At 42.8% G+C, this 20,358-nt stretch overlaps 1 protein-coding gene across 4 annotated transcripts in view; it reads left to right on the top strand.

The window, feature by feature from the left end:
• Positions 1–3,675: 3,675 nt before the first annotated feature.
• The window catches only part of mtmr12 (myotubularin related protein 12), an 83,461-nt gene continuing 66,778 nt past the window's right edge, over positions 3,676–20,358 (top strand). For all 4 annotated transcript variants that reach the window (XM_072572596.1, XM_072572586.1, XM_072572577.1 and 1 more), the window contains exon 1: positions 3,676–3,811. In XM_072572596.1, coding sequence (XP_072428697.1) covers positions 3,743–3,811 — 69 coding nt within the window. In that variant the 5' untranslated portion in view covers positions 3,676–3,742. The remainder of the gene's footprint in view (positions 3,812–20,358) is intronic.

Raw genomic sequence — 20,358 nt, 5'->3', positions numbered from 1 at the left:
ATGTTTTCATCAGTTTTCCAGGTGAATTTTGAATCGTGTGATATTCAAAACCAATCAATGATTTAATCAATCCATGGGTATCGAAGGTCCAATCCAATATTTCATCAATATTCCATAGCAACAGGGTCTCACTGTCAGTAATTTCTGGATTTTTGTAATTAACAGTGAATGCATGGATATACATGCATAGAACATAGAATATTACACCCTTTGGCCCTCGGTGTTGCGCTGCCCTGTCATACTAATCTGAAGCCCATCCCACCTACACTATTCCATGTATGTCCATATGCCTGTCCAATGACATCTTAAATGCATTTAAACTTGGCGAATCGACTACTGTTGCAGGCAAAGCATTCCATGCCCTTACTACTCTGAGTAAAGAAACTACCTCTGACATCTGTCTAATACCTATCTCCCCTCACTTTAAAGTTGTGTCCCCTCATGTTTGCAGTTCCCATACTTGGAAAAAAGGCTCTCCCTGTCCACCCTATCTAACCCTCTGATTATCTTGTATGTCTCTATTAAGTCACCTCTCAACCTTCTTCTCTCTAACGAGAACAGCCTCAAGGCCCTCAGCCGTTCCTTGTAAGACATTCCTTCCATAGCAGGAAACATCCTAGTAAATCTCCTCTGCATCCTTTCTAAAGCTTCCACATCTGTGGACACAACACTGACCCTGTACGCCGCTTGTAACTGGACACCAAGATGAACATGTTCCATCAACTACAACCCTCTGTTTTCTTTCAGCAAGCCAATTACTGATCCAAACTGCTAGTCTCCCACAATCCCATTCCTCCACATTTTGTATAATAGCCTACTGTGGGGAACCTTATCAAATGCCTTGCTGAGATCTATATACACCACATCAACCTGGTTACTCTCATCTACCTATTTGGTCACTTTGTCAAAAAACTCAATAAGATTCATTAGGCACAACCTACCCTTCACAAAACTGTGCTGACTGTCCCTGATCAGATTATTCTTTTCTAGATGGTTATAAATCCTATCTCTTCTAACCTTTTCCAACACTTTACCAACAACTGAAGTGAGACTCACTGGTTTGTAATTACCAGGGTTGTCTCTACTACCCTTTTTGAACAAGGGAACCACATTTGCTATCCTCCCATCCTCGGGCACTATTCCTGTAGACAATAATGATTCTGAAGATCAATGCCAAAGGCTCGGCAATCTCTTCCTTTGCTTCCCAGAGGATTCTAGGATAGATCCCATCTGGCCCAGGAGACTTGTCTATTTTCACACTCTGCAGTATTTCTGATACCTCTTCCTTGTGAACCTCAATCTCTTCTAGTCTAGATGCAAGTATCTCTGTATCTTCCTTGCCAACATTTTCATTTTCTGTAGTGAACATTGTTGAAAAATATTTATTTAGTGCTTCCCCTATCTCCTCTGACTCCACACACAACTTCCCACTATTATTCTTGATTGGCCCTAATTTAACACTCGTCATTCTTTTATTCCTGACATACCTATGGAAAGCCTTAGGATTAACCCTGATCCTATCCGCCAACAACTTCTCATGTCTCCTCCTGGCTCTTCTGAGCTCTCTTTTTAGGTCTTTCCTGACTTCCTTGTAACCCTCAAGTGCCCTGAGTTTTCACATTTTGTCCTAACCTAAGCCTTCTTCTTCTTCTTCACCAGAGATTGCACTTCCTTAGTAAACCACGGCTCACGCGTTCTACAGCTTCCTCCCTGCCTGACAGGTACATACTTATCGAGGACACACAGGAGCTTTTCCTTGAATAAGCATCACATTTTTAATGTGCTCATCCCCTGCAGTTTCCTTCCCCATTCTACACTTCCTAAATCTTTCCTAATTGCATCGTAATTTCCCTCCCCCCAGCTGTAACTCTTGCTCAGTGGAGTACACCTATCCCTTTCCATCACTAAAGTTAAACCTGACAGAATTGTGATCGCTGTCTCCAAAGTGCTCACCTACTTCCAAATCTAACACCTGGCCAGGTTCGTTACCCAGTACTAAATCTAAAGTGGCTTTGCCCCTTGTAGACCTGTCTACATACTGTGTCAGGAAGCCCTCCTGCACACACTGGACAAAAACCGTACTCGTACTGTAGTGATCCCAGTCAATATTTGGATAGTTGAAGTCCCCCATGACAACTACACTGCCTCTGTCACTCCTATTGAGAATCATTTTTGCTATCAATGATGAGCACTGACAGTTTTCAACTGTCACAATGATCATTATTTTAAAGTAATGGGATTTGTGCTTTACATGTCAATCAAGGTTTTAGCATCATATTCATGCCAGGTTAACTCCCAGTTTACTAATTTCCTTCCCCTGTCCTTTGATAACAGCTTTTGCTTAATTTTCCTTCCTGTTGGGAGTTTCACGCCCAGTTTTAAACTTAAGGCTTTGAAACAAAGAATAGTCATTGAAACCATTCAGGGAAGAGGATGAAGAAGGGCTTATGCCCGGAGGGTCGATTCTCCTGTTCCTTGGATGCTGCCTGACCTGCTGCGCTTTTCCAGCAACACATTTTCAGCAGGGAAGAGGATGTGGGCGAGTTAGACAAGCAGATATGTTTAAAATGAGTAGCTAAAAGTGAAATCTTAATCAAACAAGAAATAATTTGAATGCTGCAAGATTATTTAACACATTTATATACTTATGCCCATACCTCTGATCATTTTTATTCACAAAACAAATCATTAAAACAACTCAGAAACAGAAGAACTGATCGTTATCACGTCGCTGTTCGTCGGAATTTGCTGAGAGTTTGACTGCCGCGGTTCTCACATCAGAACAAGCGACTACTCTTGTACAGCACTTGATTGGTTGCAAGGCGCTTTGGAACACTTTGGTCACGAAAGGAGCTTTATAAACTGCAAGTGAAAGAAAAGGACTGCAGAACAGGACTGGATATCGAAATTAAAATCAGAAAGTGCTGAAGAAGTCTTAGTATTCGAAACATTAACTTTCTCTCTGCACAGATACTGCCAGGCCTGCTGAGTTCCTCCAGCACTTGCTATTTGTCATTTTATAAGATGCAAATCTTTCACTTGGGCTCTCTGATCTACACTGGTTTCTGGTTCCTGAACTCTTCCAATCTAGCATTCTCCTGCTGGCCTTCAAATCCCTTCCTGGACTCGCCCCTTTAGTCTAATGTGCCCCTGCACTACACCAAGTCGTGAAAGGGCGCTCAGTCTTTTCATTCATTGTGCAAAATGCAATTCCAGATGCGGCACAAACATTGGTGGGTATTGCTGTCTCTGGATCTATTTAACATTGCGGCTACCAATCTGTTCTGGTTCACTGCGAGATACGAGTGTCCACTTGTCATGTACTCCCCCGAAGCTACAATGTAAATGCGGTAACCAGCTTTTTTTAAAAAAAACTTGTCAAGCCGCCTCCAAATCTTTTCTTTCCGGGAAAAAAAGCGATGTTGTCCGCAGCCAATAGCGATTGGCATTTTAGCCGACCAATAACTCGAGGGGCCGCTGGTTTCTAAGTCCTTAAATGGAGAGCAGACTGCGAGAGGGGGAAGGAATGACCAAGCGGCGAGGCGGGTGGTGATTGACACAGATTGTAACCAATCCACGGCCGAAGGGCCCGGGAGACGTTCGGAAATGGAACGTTGATGGTGGATTCGAAGCCAATCAAAGGGAGCAAGAGGCGGGGCCAGGGGTTGAGCCAAGTTCAATCAGCAGTAGCAGCACCTGAGCAAACAGCAACAAAGTAACCCGGAAAATAACCACGTAGAAAATGCTCAGCTTAGGCTCGGGAGGTGGCAAAACGGCGAAGCCCTCATTTGTGTCTTATGTTTCACCAGAGGTCAGTCTTCTACGTCCTTTTGCGGTATTTGAAATTAATTTTAAAAGCCAGAAGGAGGAGTTCTGCGGCTGAATCTCATGCTGCTGAAGGCTTGGGGGGGGGGGGAACCTGCCGACAGGGCGCGGTGGCTGTTTATTTCTTTAGCAACAGTTTAAACTATGTCTGATGGCCTGGCATGAGAACGCTTCCAGCTTTGCAGTGCTCACTGTCTTTTTAAATTGGGTCAGGAAGAGCAATAAATATGCCAGTGTGGTGTAGTACATGCAGTTGTTCTGACATGTTCGCACGACGCATGGTGTGTAGGTCTCTGTTACCTCGTTTCCAATGAGTTAGTTAACATTTTTCTCTGATCCAGGTTATTATTATATTGCGGGGCAGTTGCAGTCTCGATTTCACCGGAAAGCAGCAGTGAAGTCTCAGAGGGGCTTTTAGTGGGTCATTTTTTCATGGAATAAAATAGAACATGTATTCAGGCTTATACTTTCTTTTTTGTGAAGCCAGCGCCTCTTAAGAGTGTACCTTGGAAAATTCTTCAAAATCTGCATCTGTGGTAATACACGGTGCAAACTATTTTTACCCAAGTGTACACGAACCATGCCTTTTATTTAAGAAGTGTCTCGCTTTGTTCAAGTATTTTACAGTCCTTTTTAAAACTGTGGTGTTCATGATTTGTGCAGTTTGAGATTAATGAAGAATATAGGATGTTGTCTGTCTGTGTCCCTCAATAAATTATATAGAATACAATGGTTAGGTATCATCACAAATGTAAGGCACTTGCCTCATTCAACTACTGTGTGAACTTAGCCTCTGGATTGAGTTACTTATGGGTTCCTGTATGTTCAATATTATCTATCAGTGGACAATTTAAACAAGTTGCTGTTGATGACAGCAAGCTTGCCCAGTCTTTGTCAACATTACTTCCTTGTTATTTGTTCACAAGATGTGGGTGTTGCTGTTATTGCCCATCCCTAATTCCTTTGGTGGTGAGATACCTTTTTTTAGCTGTTGCAGTTTGTAATGTATCTTGGAATCATAGGATCCTGACAGTTTGGAAACAGGCCATCAAGTCCCCACTGACCCTCCAATGAGTATCCCACTCAGACCCATTCCCCTGCCCTATTACTTTACATTTCCCCTGACTAATGCATCTAACCTACATATCCCTGGATACAACAACTTTTAGCTTGGCCAATTCACCTAACCCCCACATCTTTGGATTTTGGGAGGAAACTGGAGCATCTGGAGGAAACCCACACAGACATGGGGCGAACGTGCACACTCCACACAGACAGTCGCCCGAGGTCCGAATCGAACCCGGGTCCCTGGCGCTGTGAAGCAGCAATGCTAACCACTGAGATACCGTGCTGCCCCACAGTAAGTATACCCATAGAACTATTAGGAATGGAGATCCAGTGACAGCGAAGGAATGGTGATATAGTTCTAGGTTAGGATAGAGTGAGTTTTGAATGGGAACTTGCAGATAGTGTTCCCACATCTTCAAAGTGATAAGAGTCTGCAGCATCCGGGAAGGTATTGAGCACCTCAAGACTTGCCATCTGAGAAAAAGTAGCACAAGGACCATGCTGCCACACAAATGCCCCGTCAACCCCTTCCCTTCACCACCTTCATCCCCAAGTGTTACAAAGCCTGCGGAGACTGCATGGTGTGTACAGCCACTATGGAGTTACTCTGAGTGGAAGAGAGTCGTCCTTATTTGTGAGGGACTGCTGATGATGATATTTCCATGTCTTCTAGGTGGTAGAGTTGTGGGATTTAGAAGATGCAGTTGAAGGAACCTTTGTGAGGAGTTGTGCAGCTGGCTGGTTTGCAGTCCAAAGTGACACCAACAGTATGAGTTTGATTCTCACACTGGCTGAGGTTACCATGAAGGATTCATCTTCACAATCTATTCCCTTGACTGAAGTGCAGTGACCCTCCGATTAATTCCCCATCTGTTTGTCTGTCTCTCTCTCTCTCTCTCTCTCTCCTCTCGAGTAGGATTGTGCCAACTTTTCTGTACATGTACCAGTTGCCACACTGGTCAAGCGAATGACTCTGTTTTAAAGGTCATGATTTGGAGGTGCTGGTGTTTTACTGGGGTGGGCCAAGTTAAAAATCACATGTCAGGTTATAGTTCAACAGATTTCTTTTGAAGCACTGTTCCTTCATGGTTGTGGAGTATAAGATCATAAGACACAGAATTTATAGCCAAAGGGTTACAGAGTCATTGAGCTGTAATGATATATTAAACAAATTCAGATTAAGGCTTTCATCCTCTAAAATGGGAAATGCTAGTTCCAATTTCTTAATATGTAAATCCCAGAACTTCTTTTCAGATACATTCTCAAAATAACAACACATGCCATCTCAGTTCAGGCAATACCTTTAAAGTGTGAGGTTAAAGTCAGTCTGTCTGTCTCAATGTTGAGTGACACTGGTTCTGTTTATAAAGTGGGCCTTAGAGAATCTTACATGGATTTGTGCAGTTTTTTGAGCAAAATAAAATGTAATTCTGCAAATACAAATTCACCCCGTAAATTTGTGTGCGTTTGCAGGAGATACTGACTGTGTGCGTGTGGGTGTGGGTATAAGCTTGGTCAGGTATATGTGAGTGTGATGGGCCAAAAGCCTGTAAGTGTGTGTGGTGCATTGGGGTTACCTGTAGTGAGACATGAACCCAAGGTCCCAGTTGAGGCCATCCCCATGGGTACCGAACTTGGTTGTCAGCCTCTGCTTGGCTGCTTTGAGTTGTTGCTTGTCTCGAAGTCTGCCTTGGAGGATGGTCACCCAAAGGTCCGACGCCAAATGTCCGGGACTACTGAAGTGTTCCCCAACTGGAGTTGGGAGGGAACACTCCTTCCTGGTGATTGTTGCAGTGTCTATTCATCTGTTGCTGTAGCGTCTGCTCGGTCTCGCCAATGTACCATGCCTCTCAGCATCCTTGCCTGCATGTACGAGACAGACAACGTGACTTGGCCATTCTTTCTAAGCTCTAGAAGTGGTGCATCTAGAAACTGTGTTCCAGAAGTCTTTGCTGTGTGTGGTCCTCAGACATTCACGCAGAAGAGAAAATTAGTGGGAAAGCTGCTTGTGGCCTTGTAGTATTTGACTTGTCCAGGTCATAAATATAACTATTGGCTTTTTTTTTGGAGGTGCTGGTGTTGGACTGGGGTAGACAAAGTTAAAAATCAACTAGGTGGAAGTGAGGACTCCAGATACTGGAGATCAGGGTTGAGAGTATGTTGCTGGAAAAGCACAGCGGGTCAGACAGCATCCAAGGAGCATGAAAATCAACATTTTCGGGCAAAGGTCCTTCATCAGGAATGAGGCCTCGAAAGCTAGTGCTCCCAAATAAACCTGTTGGACTATAACCTGGTGTTTTTTTAAAAATGATAACCATCAAGGTGTTGATAGTTGGGGATTCGGTAATGCCAATGAATATGTAATGACTAGACTCTCTTGTTGGCAATGGTCATTGCATGGCAGTTGTGTATTGTTTGTTACTTGCCATTTGTCAACCAAACCTGAGTATTGTCCAGGTCTTGCTGCATTTGGGCATGGACTACAGAAAAGATGTTGTGACACTTGAAAGGTTTTAGCGCAAGTTTACTGATGTTGCTAGGGACGGAAGTTTTGAGGTATAGGGCGAGGCTGAATAGGCTGTAGCTATTTTCCCTGGAGTGTCGGCTGAGGGTGACCTTTATTGAGGGGTATGTGTGGGGTGAACAGTCAGGTCGTTTCCCCAAGGTGTGAGGTGAAAGATATGAGATCTAAGGGGCAACTGTTTCTCATGGAGGATGGTGTGTGTATGGAATGAGCTGCCAGAGGAAGTGGTGAGACTGTTACAATTAAACATTTGGAAGGCATCTGGATTTGTATAGGAATAGGAAGGGTTGAGAGGGATATGGGCCAAATGTAGGCAAATGGGACTACATGAATTTAGGATACTGGTCAGCATGGATAAGTTGGACCACAGGGTCTGTTTGTGTTGTAGGTCTTGACAACTGTTTCAGTATCTAAGGAGTTTTCATTGATGCTTAACTTTGCACAATCATTAGCAAATATCCCCACCTGAAGGAAGGTTATTGAAGCAGTTGAGATAGTTAGGCTAGGATATTACTGAGCGGAACCTGGTGAGATTACGGCATTATTTCAAATTGTAAGGCTCAAAATCCTGCTTTTAATTTCTTGCTACATTGTTTAAGGTTTTCAACCAAGTGACATCAAGATGGAAATTAATTAGTTAATTAATTAAATCACAGATGTATATCTGGTATGTAAATACTTCAGCCCGTATGATCCATGTGGCTTTGAAGATAGATGGAAAAGTTTAGGACTTGTGCCCCTTTTTTATTTAAAAGAAGCTTTTTGAGGAGATCTGATTGAGGTGTTAAAATAACGAGTGATCTAGGGAGAAACTAGATTCTTTAGATTAGATTCCCTACAATGTGCAAACAGGCCCTTCAGCCCAACCAGTCCACACTGACCCTCCGAAGAGTAACCCATCCAGAACCATTTCCCTCCAAAAGATGCACCCATCACTGGGCAATTTAGCATGGCCAATTCACCTGGCCCACACATCTTTTAGACTGTAGGAAGAAATCGAAGCATCTGGAGGAAACCCACCCAGACACTGGGAGAATGTGCAAACTCCACACAGTCACCTGAGGCTGGAATCGAACCTGGGACCCTGGTGTTGTGAGGCAGCAGTGCTAATCACTGAGCCACCGTGCTGCCCCTTTTCCAAATTCTTCCACGAAAAGGATTTGGAACAAGGCACAGATTTTTAAGTAACTAGTAAAATAAATACCTACAGTTGCTGGAAAAGCTCAGCAGGTCTCGCAGCATCTGTGAAGGGAAATCAAAGTTAGCATCCAATGACCTTTCCTCTGAACTGGTGGTAGCTAGGAAAATGTCGGCTTATGTGCAGAAGAAAGGATGAAGAACGGGGTAAGGAGTAAATGATAGGTAGGGATAGAGCCCAAAGAGAAGAACAATTGGACAAAGGAGTCAATGATCTGGCGGGGAGGGTGAATAGCTGTTAATAGACTGTTAGTGGCTAACAATAGATAATGTACAATGGCAGACTTTGATAACCAGGCCTGGTGTGTGTGGTAGGGGGCTAGGACATTGGGGAGTTAGTTATAAAATTATTGAAGTCTGGAGGCTGGGGTGTCGCCATGGAGAAAATAAGGTGTTGTTCTTCCAGCTTCTGAGCTTTGTTGGACTATTGCCGTAAGCTGGACATAGATGTTGGCTCAGAGAAATGTTGTTAAAATGTACAACTTGGTTTTAATGTAGAAAATAGCCAAAAGCACTGTGGGGGTGGGAGCCATGTGTTCACAGGATGAAGAAAGGGCAGAAACCAAGATGATGAAGAGGGATAAAATGATTGGAGCAGAAAGTGAGCATTTGAGATATGGAAATTGGGGAGGCAATTTTGCAGCATGAAGGAGAAGAGTTGAAGGCTCTGCATCAACAACAGACAAAAGCCTTTAGCTGCTTCAATGTTATGAAGCCTCTGCTGTTGAACCCCACCCCTCCAACCGCAACAAGGACAGAACTGCCCTGGTCCTGACCTTCCACCCCACCAATTTCTGGATAAAGTGCATCATCCTCTGCCATTTCCATTGCCTACAATCAGACCCCACCACCAGAGATATATTTCCTTCTCCACCCCTAGCAGTATTCCTTCGCGACTCCCTCATTAGGTCCACAACCCTCCCAAACCCTCAGCTCCATCCAAGGCCCCAAAGGATCCTTCCACATCTGGTAGAGATTTCCCTGCACATCCAAACACCTGATCTACTGTGTCCGCTGCTCTTTGTGTGATCTCCTCTACATTGGGGAGACCGGATGCCAACTTGCAGAATGTCCCAGAGAACATCTCTGGGACACATGCACCAAACAACCCCACCACCCTGTGGCCGACCACTTCAACTCTCCCTCCCACTCCATTAAGGACATGCAACTCCTGCATCGCCTCCACTGTCAAATCCAAGCCACCGATGCTTGGACACATCTAACCTTCCAACTTGGCACTGCCCTCTTGAAGTGTCCTACCTGTTCATCTTCCTTCCCCTATCCAATCTACCCTCCCGGCTGATCTATTGCCATCACCTCCCACCTGCATTTAACTATCACGTTTGTGGCTACCTCCCCCACCCACCCACCCCAATTTTTAATGAAGAGCTTATGCCCGAAAAGTCGATTCTGCTGCTCCGATGCAGCCTGACCTGCTGTGCTTTTCCAGCACCACACTTTTCAACAGCCTCTAATCCTGTCAGGAGGTTATTTTTGATCTGTCCTCGGCTCGCATTTAAACTTTTCCAGACAACTGTATTTATGTCTTGACTAACTATATAGTTAGTAAAAAAAAAACTCTTTAAATTCCTTCAGTTAATGTTGGTGGAAATTAGGTAAGCATTTTAACATTTTGGTTTTTATTTTTGCCTTTAGGCACACTTTCCTTCAGTTGAAATGTTTCACTGTTGGCACCACTTTAAGTCTGACACCTTGCAGTTTTCCTCCATTTTCTTTTCACAAATTGTAATCTGAGTTTTGGATGGACCTGCATATATTGCCCATCCATAGTTGCTCCTTCAAGTGGTTGTAAACTGCCACCATGAACCACTGCAGTTCATTTGGTGCAGGTACAGCTGCAGTAGTCTTTGGGAGGCAGTATTTGGAGTTGTCTCCAAAATAAATTTCAGAGCAATTACCAATGGATGCTTTTCACTATTCACCAGCACTAATTTTAAACAGGCTATACATGAATATTTCTTGACCATGAGTTACCGCAAGTGGTCAAATTACTGATCTCGCACGTTTGGACTATTTAAGTATGTTATGCCCACATCTTAGATAATATCGTTGATATGTGCATACATAATATTGCGCCTTTCTAAAAGTTGTTGAACTTTTCAGTCCTCATGATGAACACAGGAAGTATTATGATGAAATGGCTTTATTTTACTGAAGCCATTTACAATTTTGGAGAACCTTTTTCATGGTTTGCAAAACAAATTTAACACAAAGCATGACATCTTGTAAAAACATGCACTATATCTTAAAAATTGAATTGTGAGGGAGAATGGCTCATTGGGCCTACTGAGTAGAATGAGTGAGCCTGTGGAAGTCAAACAGTTGCATTTAATATTTTCTTTCCTGTGATGCTGAGTGTGATGGAATAGTGCAACTTGTGGTATGTCTAGTAAATGAGTAGCTACTACTTTCTATCTAATGTTTTTTAAATAATTCATTTTACTGCTGTATACAGGAAGATGCATTTTGGCTCCTCAAGTCTGTTCCACTCTGGCAAAGTGGAAAATTGCCTGCATTTGTCTATCCATAAAGAGGAAGCATCCAACTTGGCCAATTACCTCAATATCAGTCAACTGCCCATCAGCAAAGTGATGAATGGGTCATCAACAGCATTATCAAGTGGTACTTACTCATCAATAACCTACTCACTGACACTCAATTTGAGTTCCATCAGAACCACTCAGCTCCTGAACACAGTACAACCTTGGTCAAAACACTGGGGGTGTGGGTGCAGTGAGAAGAAACTAAACTTGAGGGAGGTGAGCATGACTGCTCTTGACCTCAAGGTAGCATTTGACAGTGTCCCATCTAGTAAAACAGAAGGGAATCTGAGAAAACTCTATTAGTTGGAGTCATACCTGTCACAAAAGAAAATGGTTGTTTGCAGTTCAGTCATCTCTGCTCCAAGGAGTTCCTTGCGATAGTGTCCTAAACCCACCAATGTTACCTGTTTCATCAGTGACCTTTTGTCCATTAGAAGAGGTTACATTTGCTCACAATTGCACAGCATTCAATGAAATTCGTGGCAACTCCAACTGAAGATGTCAAAATCAAAATATAGCAAGACCTGGATAATATCCAGTTTTGGGCTGATGAGTAACCATTAACATTCACACCACAAGTGCCAGGAAATGACCAAATTCAAAGAGAATCCAGCCATTACCTTTTTGACATGCAATGGTGTGGAGAGGAGTAGACAAGGCGAGGACTACCAGGCAGGCAGATACTGAGCTAGATTGACTAGAGCTGATAGATTCAGTCCTTGCTTTACTATTGATCGAGTCCAGTAAGTATCTCTGACACACAGGAAATGTTAAATGCAACTCGCCTACACTTGTAAATGACTTGTGTATTATATTCAAATTTAACAATACCTAAAACACACAGTGCATAATATAATTAAATAAACCAAACTCCAAAGAAATAGCTTGAGTAGGCTGCTTAGTCCCTCCAAGCCCATCCCACCATTCAACTAAATTGATGGCTGATCTGTCCCAGGCCTCAAATCCTCTTTAGTGTCAGCTCCACAGTTTTTAAATCTCTGGTTCTTATTGTTTTAAAAAAAATCTGTTTACCTACCTCGACCAGATATTTGCCTTTCATTCAACTTGTCTATAGCCCCTTGCTGATTCCTTAAATCTTCCTCACAACATGAACCCTGTCCCACCCAAAGTTGGATCCACGACATTCTGCCCCTTCCTCCAAGTCAGGAATATAATAAATAATTGGGGCCCTATTACTGATCCCTGTGGCACTCTAATAGTTTTGTTCCAATTTGGGACAAATCCCATTATCCTACCTTCTGTGTGTTAACTGTTCTAGTACACTGATACCATGAGCTATTATCTCATGCAATAGGATTTTCCTGTGGCACCTTATTAAATGCCACCTGGAAATTGAAATACACTACATCTGTCTGTCCCCCTTACAATTCCTGCTTGTTACATCCTCAAAGAAGTCTGGCAAAATTCCCTTTCATTAGAACCACATTGATTCTGTTAAGCTTTTTGAAATGAGCTCCCTTTTTTCCTTAATTGGCTTTAACATTTTCCCAATCATGGATATTAGGCTAACTGGTCTATAGTTTCCTGTTTTTTGTCTCCCTCCATTCTTTAGCAGGGCCATTATATTAGCAGTTTCCCAATCAAAGAAGGCAGCTCAGCACCACCCTCAAGGGCAGCTAGGGGTCAGCAATAAGTGTTGGCTAGCCAGCAACACCCATGTTCCATGAGTGAATTAAAATAAAATTGCAACCCTCCTGAAATTCAGTGGGCTGTGGAATATTTTGATTGATGTGTCTACTGTCTCTGCAGCCAATTTCTTCTAAATTCTTGGATGCAGGCTGTGAGATCCTGAGTACTTGTCTGTCTCTTAATACCATTAGGTGACCTGTACCGTACACAGTACAGACTCCAGATATTTCATGACTACTGTAACTAACTAAACCATGTTGTGAAGGAGCCGGTGTCAGACTGGGATGGACAAAGTTAAAATTCACACAACACCAGATTGCAGTCAGACAGGTTTATCTGGAAGCACTGGCTTTCGGAGTGCTGCTTCTTCATGCAGTAGCTGTGGAGCCAGACCATAAACTTCATAATTCTGTAACCTTTTGCTATAAATTCTGTCTTATGATCCTGTCCCACTACTTACCTGATGAAGGAGCAGCGCTTTAAAAGCTAGTACTTCCAAATAAACCTGTTGGACTAAACCTGATGTTGTGATTTTTAACTAAACCATGACATTACCATATTTGTATTCCATTTTTGTTGCAATAAATTAACTTTCTTCATTTTAAAATTTAGTTTTGTTTTATTCTTCCTCCCAAACTGGACAATTTTACATTTTCCTACCATAGACTATGTCCATCAGATCTTTGCCCAAAATGATATGGACAGGTTTTGTCCTCTTAACTAACTTGCCTACTTATCTCTACCAAATTTTCTAATGGCACAATGGTATCATCTGTCCCTCTTATTACATAATATATGTAAATTGTAAATAGTTGCAGTTTCAGCCCCTATCTCTATAGCATACTACCTGATACATCTTGTCAACCTGAAAAAGATCCATTTATGCCCAGCCTCCTCTTGATGGTCAGCCAATATTCTATCCATGTTAATAAGCTATTGCCTACAGCATGACTTTATCTTGTCAGCAATCTCTTTTCATGCAGTATTTCATAAATGCCTTATAGAAATTATGTACGTTTATGCATTTCCTTCATTCAGAACACTTGTTGCTACCTCAAAGGAACACAATATATTGATCAAACATGATTTCATCCTCAAAAATGTTGATTTTGTATGATTACCTTATCCAAATGCTCTGCAATAACTTCTTTACTAATAGGTTTTCGCACATGCCCTGTGACACATTAAGCTAACCTGGTTTTACAGTTTCTCTATTCTGCCCCTCTCTTTGAATAAGTGAGTTAATTTGCTACATAGAACATAGAACAGTACAGCACAGATCAGGCCCTTCAGCCCACAATGTGCTGACTATTGATCCTCATGTAAGGTAAACCTAATGTATGAACCCTCAAATTTCTGTGACCATATGCATGTCCAGCAGTCTCTTAAATATCCCCAATGATCTCACTTCCACAACTGCTGCTGGCAACACATTCCATGCTCCCACAACACTCTGTGTAATGAACCTGCCTCTGACATCCCCTCTATACTTTCTGCCAAACAGCTTAAAACTATGACCCCTGTGTTAACAATTTCTGCCCTGGAAAAAACTCACTGGCTATCAACTCTATCTATGCCTCTCATTATCTTATACATCTCAATTAGGTCCCCTCTCTTCTTCCTTTTCTCCAATGAAAAAAGTCCGAGCTCAGTCAATCTCTCTTTGTAAGATAAGCCCTCCATTCCAGGCAGCATCCTGGTAAACCTCCTCTGAACCCTCTCCAAAGTATCCACATCTTTCCTATAATAGGGTGACCAGAACTGGACACAGTATTCCAAGTGCGGTCTAACCAAAGTTTGATAGAGCTGCAACAAGATCTCACGGCTCTTAAACTCAATCCCCCTGTTAATGAAAGCCAAAACACCATATGCTTTCTTAACAACCCTGTCCACTTGGGTGGCAATTTTAAGGGATCTATGTACCTACACACCAAGATCCCGCTGTTCCTCCACACTGCCAAGAATCCTGTCTTTAATCCTATACTCAAATTTCAAGTTCGACCTTTCAAAATGCATCACTTCGCATTTAACCAGGTTGAACTCCATCTGCCACCTCTCAGCCTGTCAATGTCACGCTGCAGCCTACAACAGCCCTCTATACTGTCAACGACACCTCCAACCTTTGTGTTGTTTGCAAACTTGCTAACCCATCCTTCAATCTTCTCATCCAAGTCATTAATAAAAACTACAAACAGTAGAGGCCCAAGGACAGAGCCCCGTGGAACACCACTCGCCACTGACTTCCAGGCAGAATACTTTCCTTCCACTACCACTCGCTGTCTTCTGTTGACCAGCCAATTCTGTATCCAGACAGCTAAGTTTCCCTGTATCCCATTCCTCCTGACCTTCTGAATGAGCCTACCATGGGGAACCTTATCAAATGCCATGCTGAAGTCCATATACACCACATCCATCACTCTACCCTCATCAACTTGTCTAGTAACATTCTCAAAGAACTCAATAAAACTCGAGGCATGACCTGCCCCTCTCAGCAGTGCTGACTGCATTTAATCAAGCCATGCTCTTCCAGGTGGTCATAAATTCTATCCCTGAATCCTTTCTAACACCTTGCAGACGACAGACGTGAGACTGACTGACTGGTCTGTAATTGCCGGGGATTTCCCTATTTCCTTTCTTGAAGAGAGGAATTACGTTTGCCTCCCCACAGTCCTCAGGTACGACTCCGGTGGAGAGCGAGAATGCAAAGATCTTTGCAAGCAGCGAAGCAATTACATTTCTCACTCCCCAAAGCAGCCAAGGACAAATCTAGTCTCGCCCTAGCGACTTGTCAATCTTAATGTTTGTCAAAGTTTTCAGCACATCAGCTTCCTCAATCTGTATTAATTCCAGTATGCTGACCTGCTCCTCAATGGTTTCATTCACTACAAAGTCCTTGTCTTTAGTAAAGACTGAAGCAAAAAACTCATCTAGGGCTCCCCCTACCTCCTCAGACTCTATATGCAAGTTCCCTATGCTATCCCTGATCGGCCTTACTCTTTCTTTGATCATTCTCTTATTCCTCACATACGTGTAAAATGCCTTTGGATTCTCCCTAATCCTTTCTGGCAAGCCTTTTTCGTGCCCCCTCCTGGCTCTCCTCAGACCATTTTTGAGCTCCTTCCTCGCCTGCCTGTAATCCTCTAGAGCTGAGCAAGATCCTTGCTTCCTCCACCTTATATAAGCTGCCTTCTCTCTTTTGACGAGAAGCTCCTCCACTCTCGTCATCCAAGGTTCCTTTATCTTGCCCCTTCTTGCCTGTCTCAGAGGAACACATTTATGCATCACTCGCAACAACTGTTCCTTAAAAGTCTCCATGTCTATAGTGCCCTTTCCATGGAACAATTGCTCCCAGTCCATGCTATCAGACGTGAGTTGGGAAGCATCATAGTTTCCTTTTCCCCAATTAAATATCCTCCCATTGTGCCTGCTTCTCTCCTTCTCCATAGCTATGTAGAATGTGAGGCAGTTGTGGTCACTATCACCAAAATGCTCTCCCACCGCAAGATCTGACACCTGCCCCAGCTCATTGCCGAGCACCAAATCCAAAATGGCCTCTCCCCTCATCGGCCTGTCAATGTACTGAGTTAGGAAACCCTCCTGAACACACCTTACAAAAACAGCTCCTTCCAAACCATCTGCTCAAAGGAGGTTCCAATCAATATTGGGAAAGTTAAAGTCACCCATTACTACAACCCTACGAGATTCACACTTTTCTACAATCTGCCGACCTTCCTGAATCCAGGGAATTTTGGATAATTAAACTAATGCTTCAACTATCAGTGACATTTCTATTAAGCCCCTTGGGTGGAGTCATCAGATCCAAGGCACATGTCAGCCTGCAGTTCTGACAACTTGCTCAGTGCCATTTCTTTGATTGTGATTTTACAGAGATTTCTCCTCCTCTAATTGATTTATTGCTACTTCTGGAATGTCCCTCTATCTTCTAGTTAAAACTGATTTAAAATACTGTCTGGATTAATCTTTTAAAAGTTTTTAAAAAATTTACATTGGTCCTTCAGAAAAGTTGTTTGAAGAATTAATGATGGCTTTGTTAAAACTTTAAAAAGTTAGAAAGTCTTATACCTTTTTTATTTCCAGTGAGCTTTCTTTCTACTCAATTTTTTTCTAGTTGATCTTAACCTTTTTTTAACTTTGCTCAGGCTTCTGATTTTGCCATCTGTGCACAATTATGACTTTTCTTAATGTGATTATACACTCTCAACAATAAACCCAAAGACATTAGAGCCGATAAAGGCTATTTCACTCATCAAGGCTGCTCTGTGATTCAGTTGAGATCATGACTGACCTGATTAATCCTCAACTCTACTTTCCTGCCTTTTTCACAGAAAGAGCAGCACAGTGGTTCAGTGGTTAGCACTGTTACCTCTCAGCGCCAGGGACTTGGGTTCAATTCCACCCTCGGGTGTCTGTGTGGAATTTGCACATTCTCTCCCCGAGTCTGCGTGGGTTTCCTCCCACAATGCAAAGATGTGCAGGTTAGGTGAATTGGTCATGCTCAATTTTCCGTAGTGTTCAGGGCTGTGTAGGTTAGATGTATTATTCGGCGGTAAATGTAGAGTAATAGGGGTAGGGAATGGGTCTGGATGGGTTACTCTTTGGAGCGTCAGTGTTGCCTTGTTGGGCCACATGGCCTGTTTTCGCACTCTGGATTCTAAAACAATTGATTCCCTTACTGATTTAACATTGTCTATTTCAGCCTTGAATATAATTTCATGAGCCAACCTTAAGAGCCCTCTGCAGTAAAGAATTTAATGGATTCACAATTCTGTGAATTCCTCCTCCTCTCAGTCTTAAATGTGTATGACCCCTTTAAAACCACAGGCATAAACTCAGATTAGACACTTCCACATGGAAAGCAACCCAACTGCATCCACCCTGTCAGTCCTCTAAGAATCTTATGTACTTTAATAAGGTCGCCTCTCATTCTTCTGAATTCCAACGAGTACGACCTCAACTTACTCGACCTGTTCTCAAAAAGTAGTTCCTCTGTAATTAGTATCAGCCTCGTGAACCTTCTCTGGTTCTAGTGCCAGTAAATCTCCCCTTGGATAAGGGGTACATAATTTCATTATATTCCAGCTGTGGTCTGACTAGTGCAAAACAATATAGTTTAGCAAAACCACACTATTATGCTCCCTTTGAAATATAGACCAACATCCCATTTTCTCCCTGTCACCTATTGAATTTGATGCTAGCCTTTTCTGATTTATGCATGAGGGCTGTGCCATTTTTCTCCATTTTAAGTAATATTCAGCTCCTGTATTCTTGCTAAGTTATGTAACCTCATGCTTCATCACATTCATATTCCATCTGCAAGTTTTTGCCTGCTTCCTTTTATCTATATCCATCTGTAGATTTTGAGTCATCCTTACTGCTTTCCTTCCCATCTATTTTTGTCACGACAAATGTGGCATTTATTGTCATTATCCAAGTCATTGCTATAGTCTAAATAATAGTGGCCATAACACTTATCCCAATGGAACTTCACTAGTCACAGGTTGCCATCCTGAAAGTATTCCCATTATCCTAACTCTGTTTTCTATTAGTTAGGCAATGTCGTATCCATGCTAATGTGACCATCAACACCATGAGCCCTTTTCTTAGTAAGTAGCCAAACATGTCAAACGTATCAAATAATTCAAATGTATTATACACCCTGCTTCCCCTCTAACTGTCCTGCTTGTTACCACCTGAAAGGATTGTGAAGCCTTGCTGACTCTGCTTGATCATGTTACAATGTTCGCCAACACTAACAACCTGAATGGTTTGATGACTATGCTCACTGACTAATGCAACATTGAGCCGTTTTTGTTTTTAGTAAGTGATGATCCTAATTTGTGAAACTTTTTTTTTGCCTGATATGCTCATTAAATTCTTATCTATGTTCCTCAATTTTGTATACCTCAATCTGCTGCCTTTTCTGCTTTAAGGCTTAGGTTGCTTCCATATCTAGTCTCTTCATAGTTGAAATGCTTCAGTCCAGAAAAATTCTGATGAATCTCCTTTTTATGTCCACTTGAGCAATCTTATCCTCCTTCCAGTATGGTGACTGGAAATACTCTTAACTAATGAATGCTTATATAATTACTCGTATAATCTTCCTGCTCTTGTATTCAGTGTCTTGACTATTAAAGGCAAGTTTACCAAATGCATTCTAAACACCTTTTATCCACTGTCCTGTTGCCTCCAAGGTTCTGAAGACATGAGCTCCATGGTCCCTCTTATCCAATGTAGTACAGAGTCCCTATTCATTAAGCACTCCCTCTCAAAGTACATCAGATGACACCTCTGGGTTAAATTTGACTAGCTCATCTCTGCTTTCTTCCCTGCAATTTACTGCACCATTTCTTTTGTCATCTCTGAACTTACTCACGTTTTAGAATTGTCAATGTATATTTCAGGCAGCAAAGGACCCAAGGACTGATTATCTTCTCTCATTGTTTTAAACTCAAATACAGGTCCAGTCTCTCATGTTGTCTGACCAGCTGTGCTTTTCTAGCACCACACTCTGACTATAATCTCCAGCACCTGCAATTCTCATTTTTTTCCTAATCTCTCATCAAAGTTCGATTGTGTGATCCAATCCTTCTAGGAACTAATCTGCTGAACGTCCTCTGCACTTGATCAGTGCTAAGTGTGTTCTGTATCAAGAGTCTGCTGGAAAAGCACAGCCAGTCAGGCAGCATCCGAGGAGCAGGAGAATTCGCATTTTAGGCATAAGCCCTTCATCAGGAATGGTGCTTGGGGGCTGAGAGATAAATGGAAGGAGCTGGGGCTTGGGGCAAGGTAGCTGAGAATGCAATAGGTACATGAAGGTGAGGGAGAAGGTGATAGTTTGGAGAGGAGGGTGGAGTGGATAGATGGCAAAGGTGATGGACAGGTTAAGAGGGTGGTACTGAGTTTGAGGCTTGGGACGGGGATAATGTGGGGGGTGGGTGTGGAAAACAGGAAACCGGTGAATTCCAGATTAATTCCATGTGGTCGCATGATCCCAAGGCGGAAGACGAGGCGTTCTTCCTCCAGGTGTCAGATGGTTAGAGTTTGTTAATGGAGGAGGCCCAGGACCTGCATGTCCTTGGCAGAATGGGAGGGGGAATTAGTGTTCAGCCATGAGGTGGTGGGGTCGGGTGGTGCGGTTGTCCTGGAGGTGTTCTCTGAAACTATCTTCAAGTTGGCATCCAGTTTCCCAATGGAGAGGGGACCACATCGGGTGCGATGGGTACAGTAGGTGACATTAGTGGGGGTGCAGGTAAATTTCTGTCAGATGTGGAAGGATCCTTTGGGGCCTTGGATGGAGGTGTAGGTGCAGATTTTGCACAGACTTTGTTGTGGCAGGGGAAGGGAGGGTGCGTGGATCTGACAAAGGAATCTCTGAGGGAATAGTCTCTCCGGAATGTAGATAGGGGTTGGGAGGGAAATATATCCTGGGTAGTGGGGTCTGTTTGTAGGTGGTGGAGAATGATGTGATGTATACAAAGGTTGGTGGGGTGGAAGAGGATTCTATCCTTA

The sequence above is a fragment of the Chiloscyllium punctatum genome, chromosome 1 (assembly GCF_047496795.1).
Source record: "Chiloscyllium punctatum isolate Juve2018m chromosome 1, sChiPun1.3, whole genome shotgun sequence".
Classification (NCBI taxonomy): Eukaryota; Metazoa; Chordata; class Chondrichthyes; order Orectolobiformes; family Hemiscylliidae; genus Chiloscyllium; species Chiloscyllium punctatum.
The sequence above is the reverse complement of the archived record's forward strand: the minus strand, read 5'-3'. Positions and strand labels throughout refer to the sequence as shown.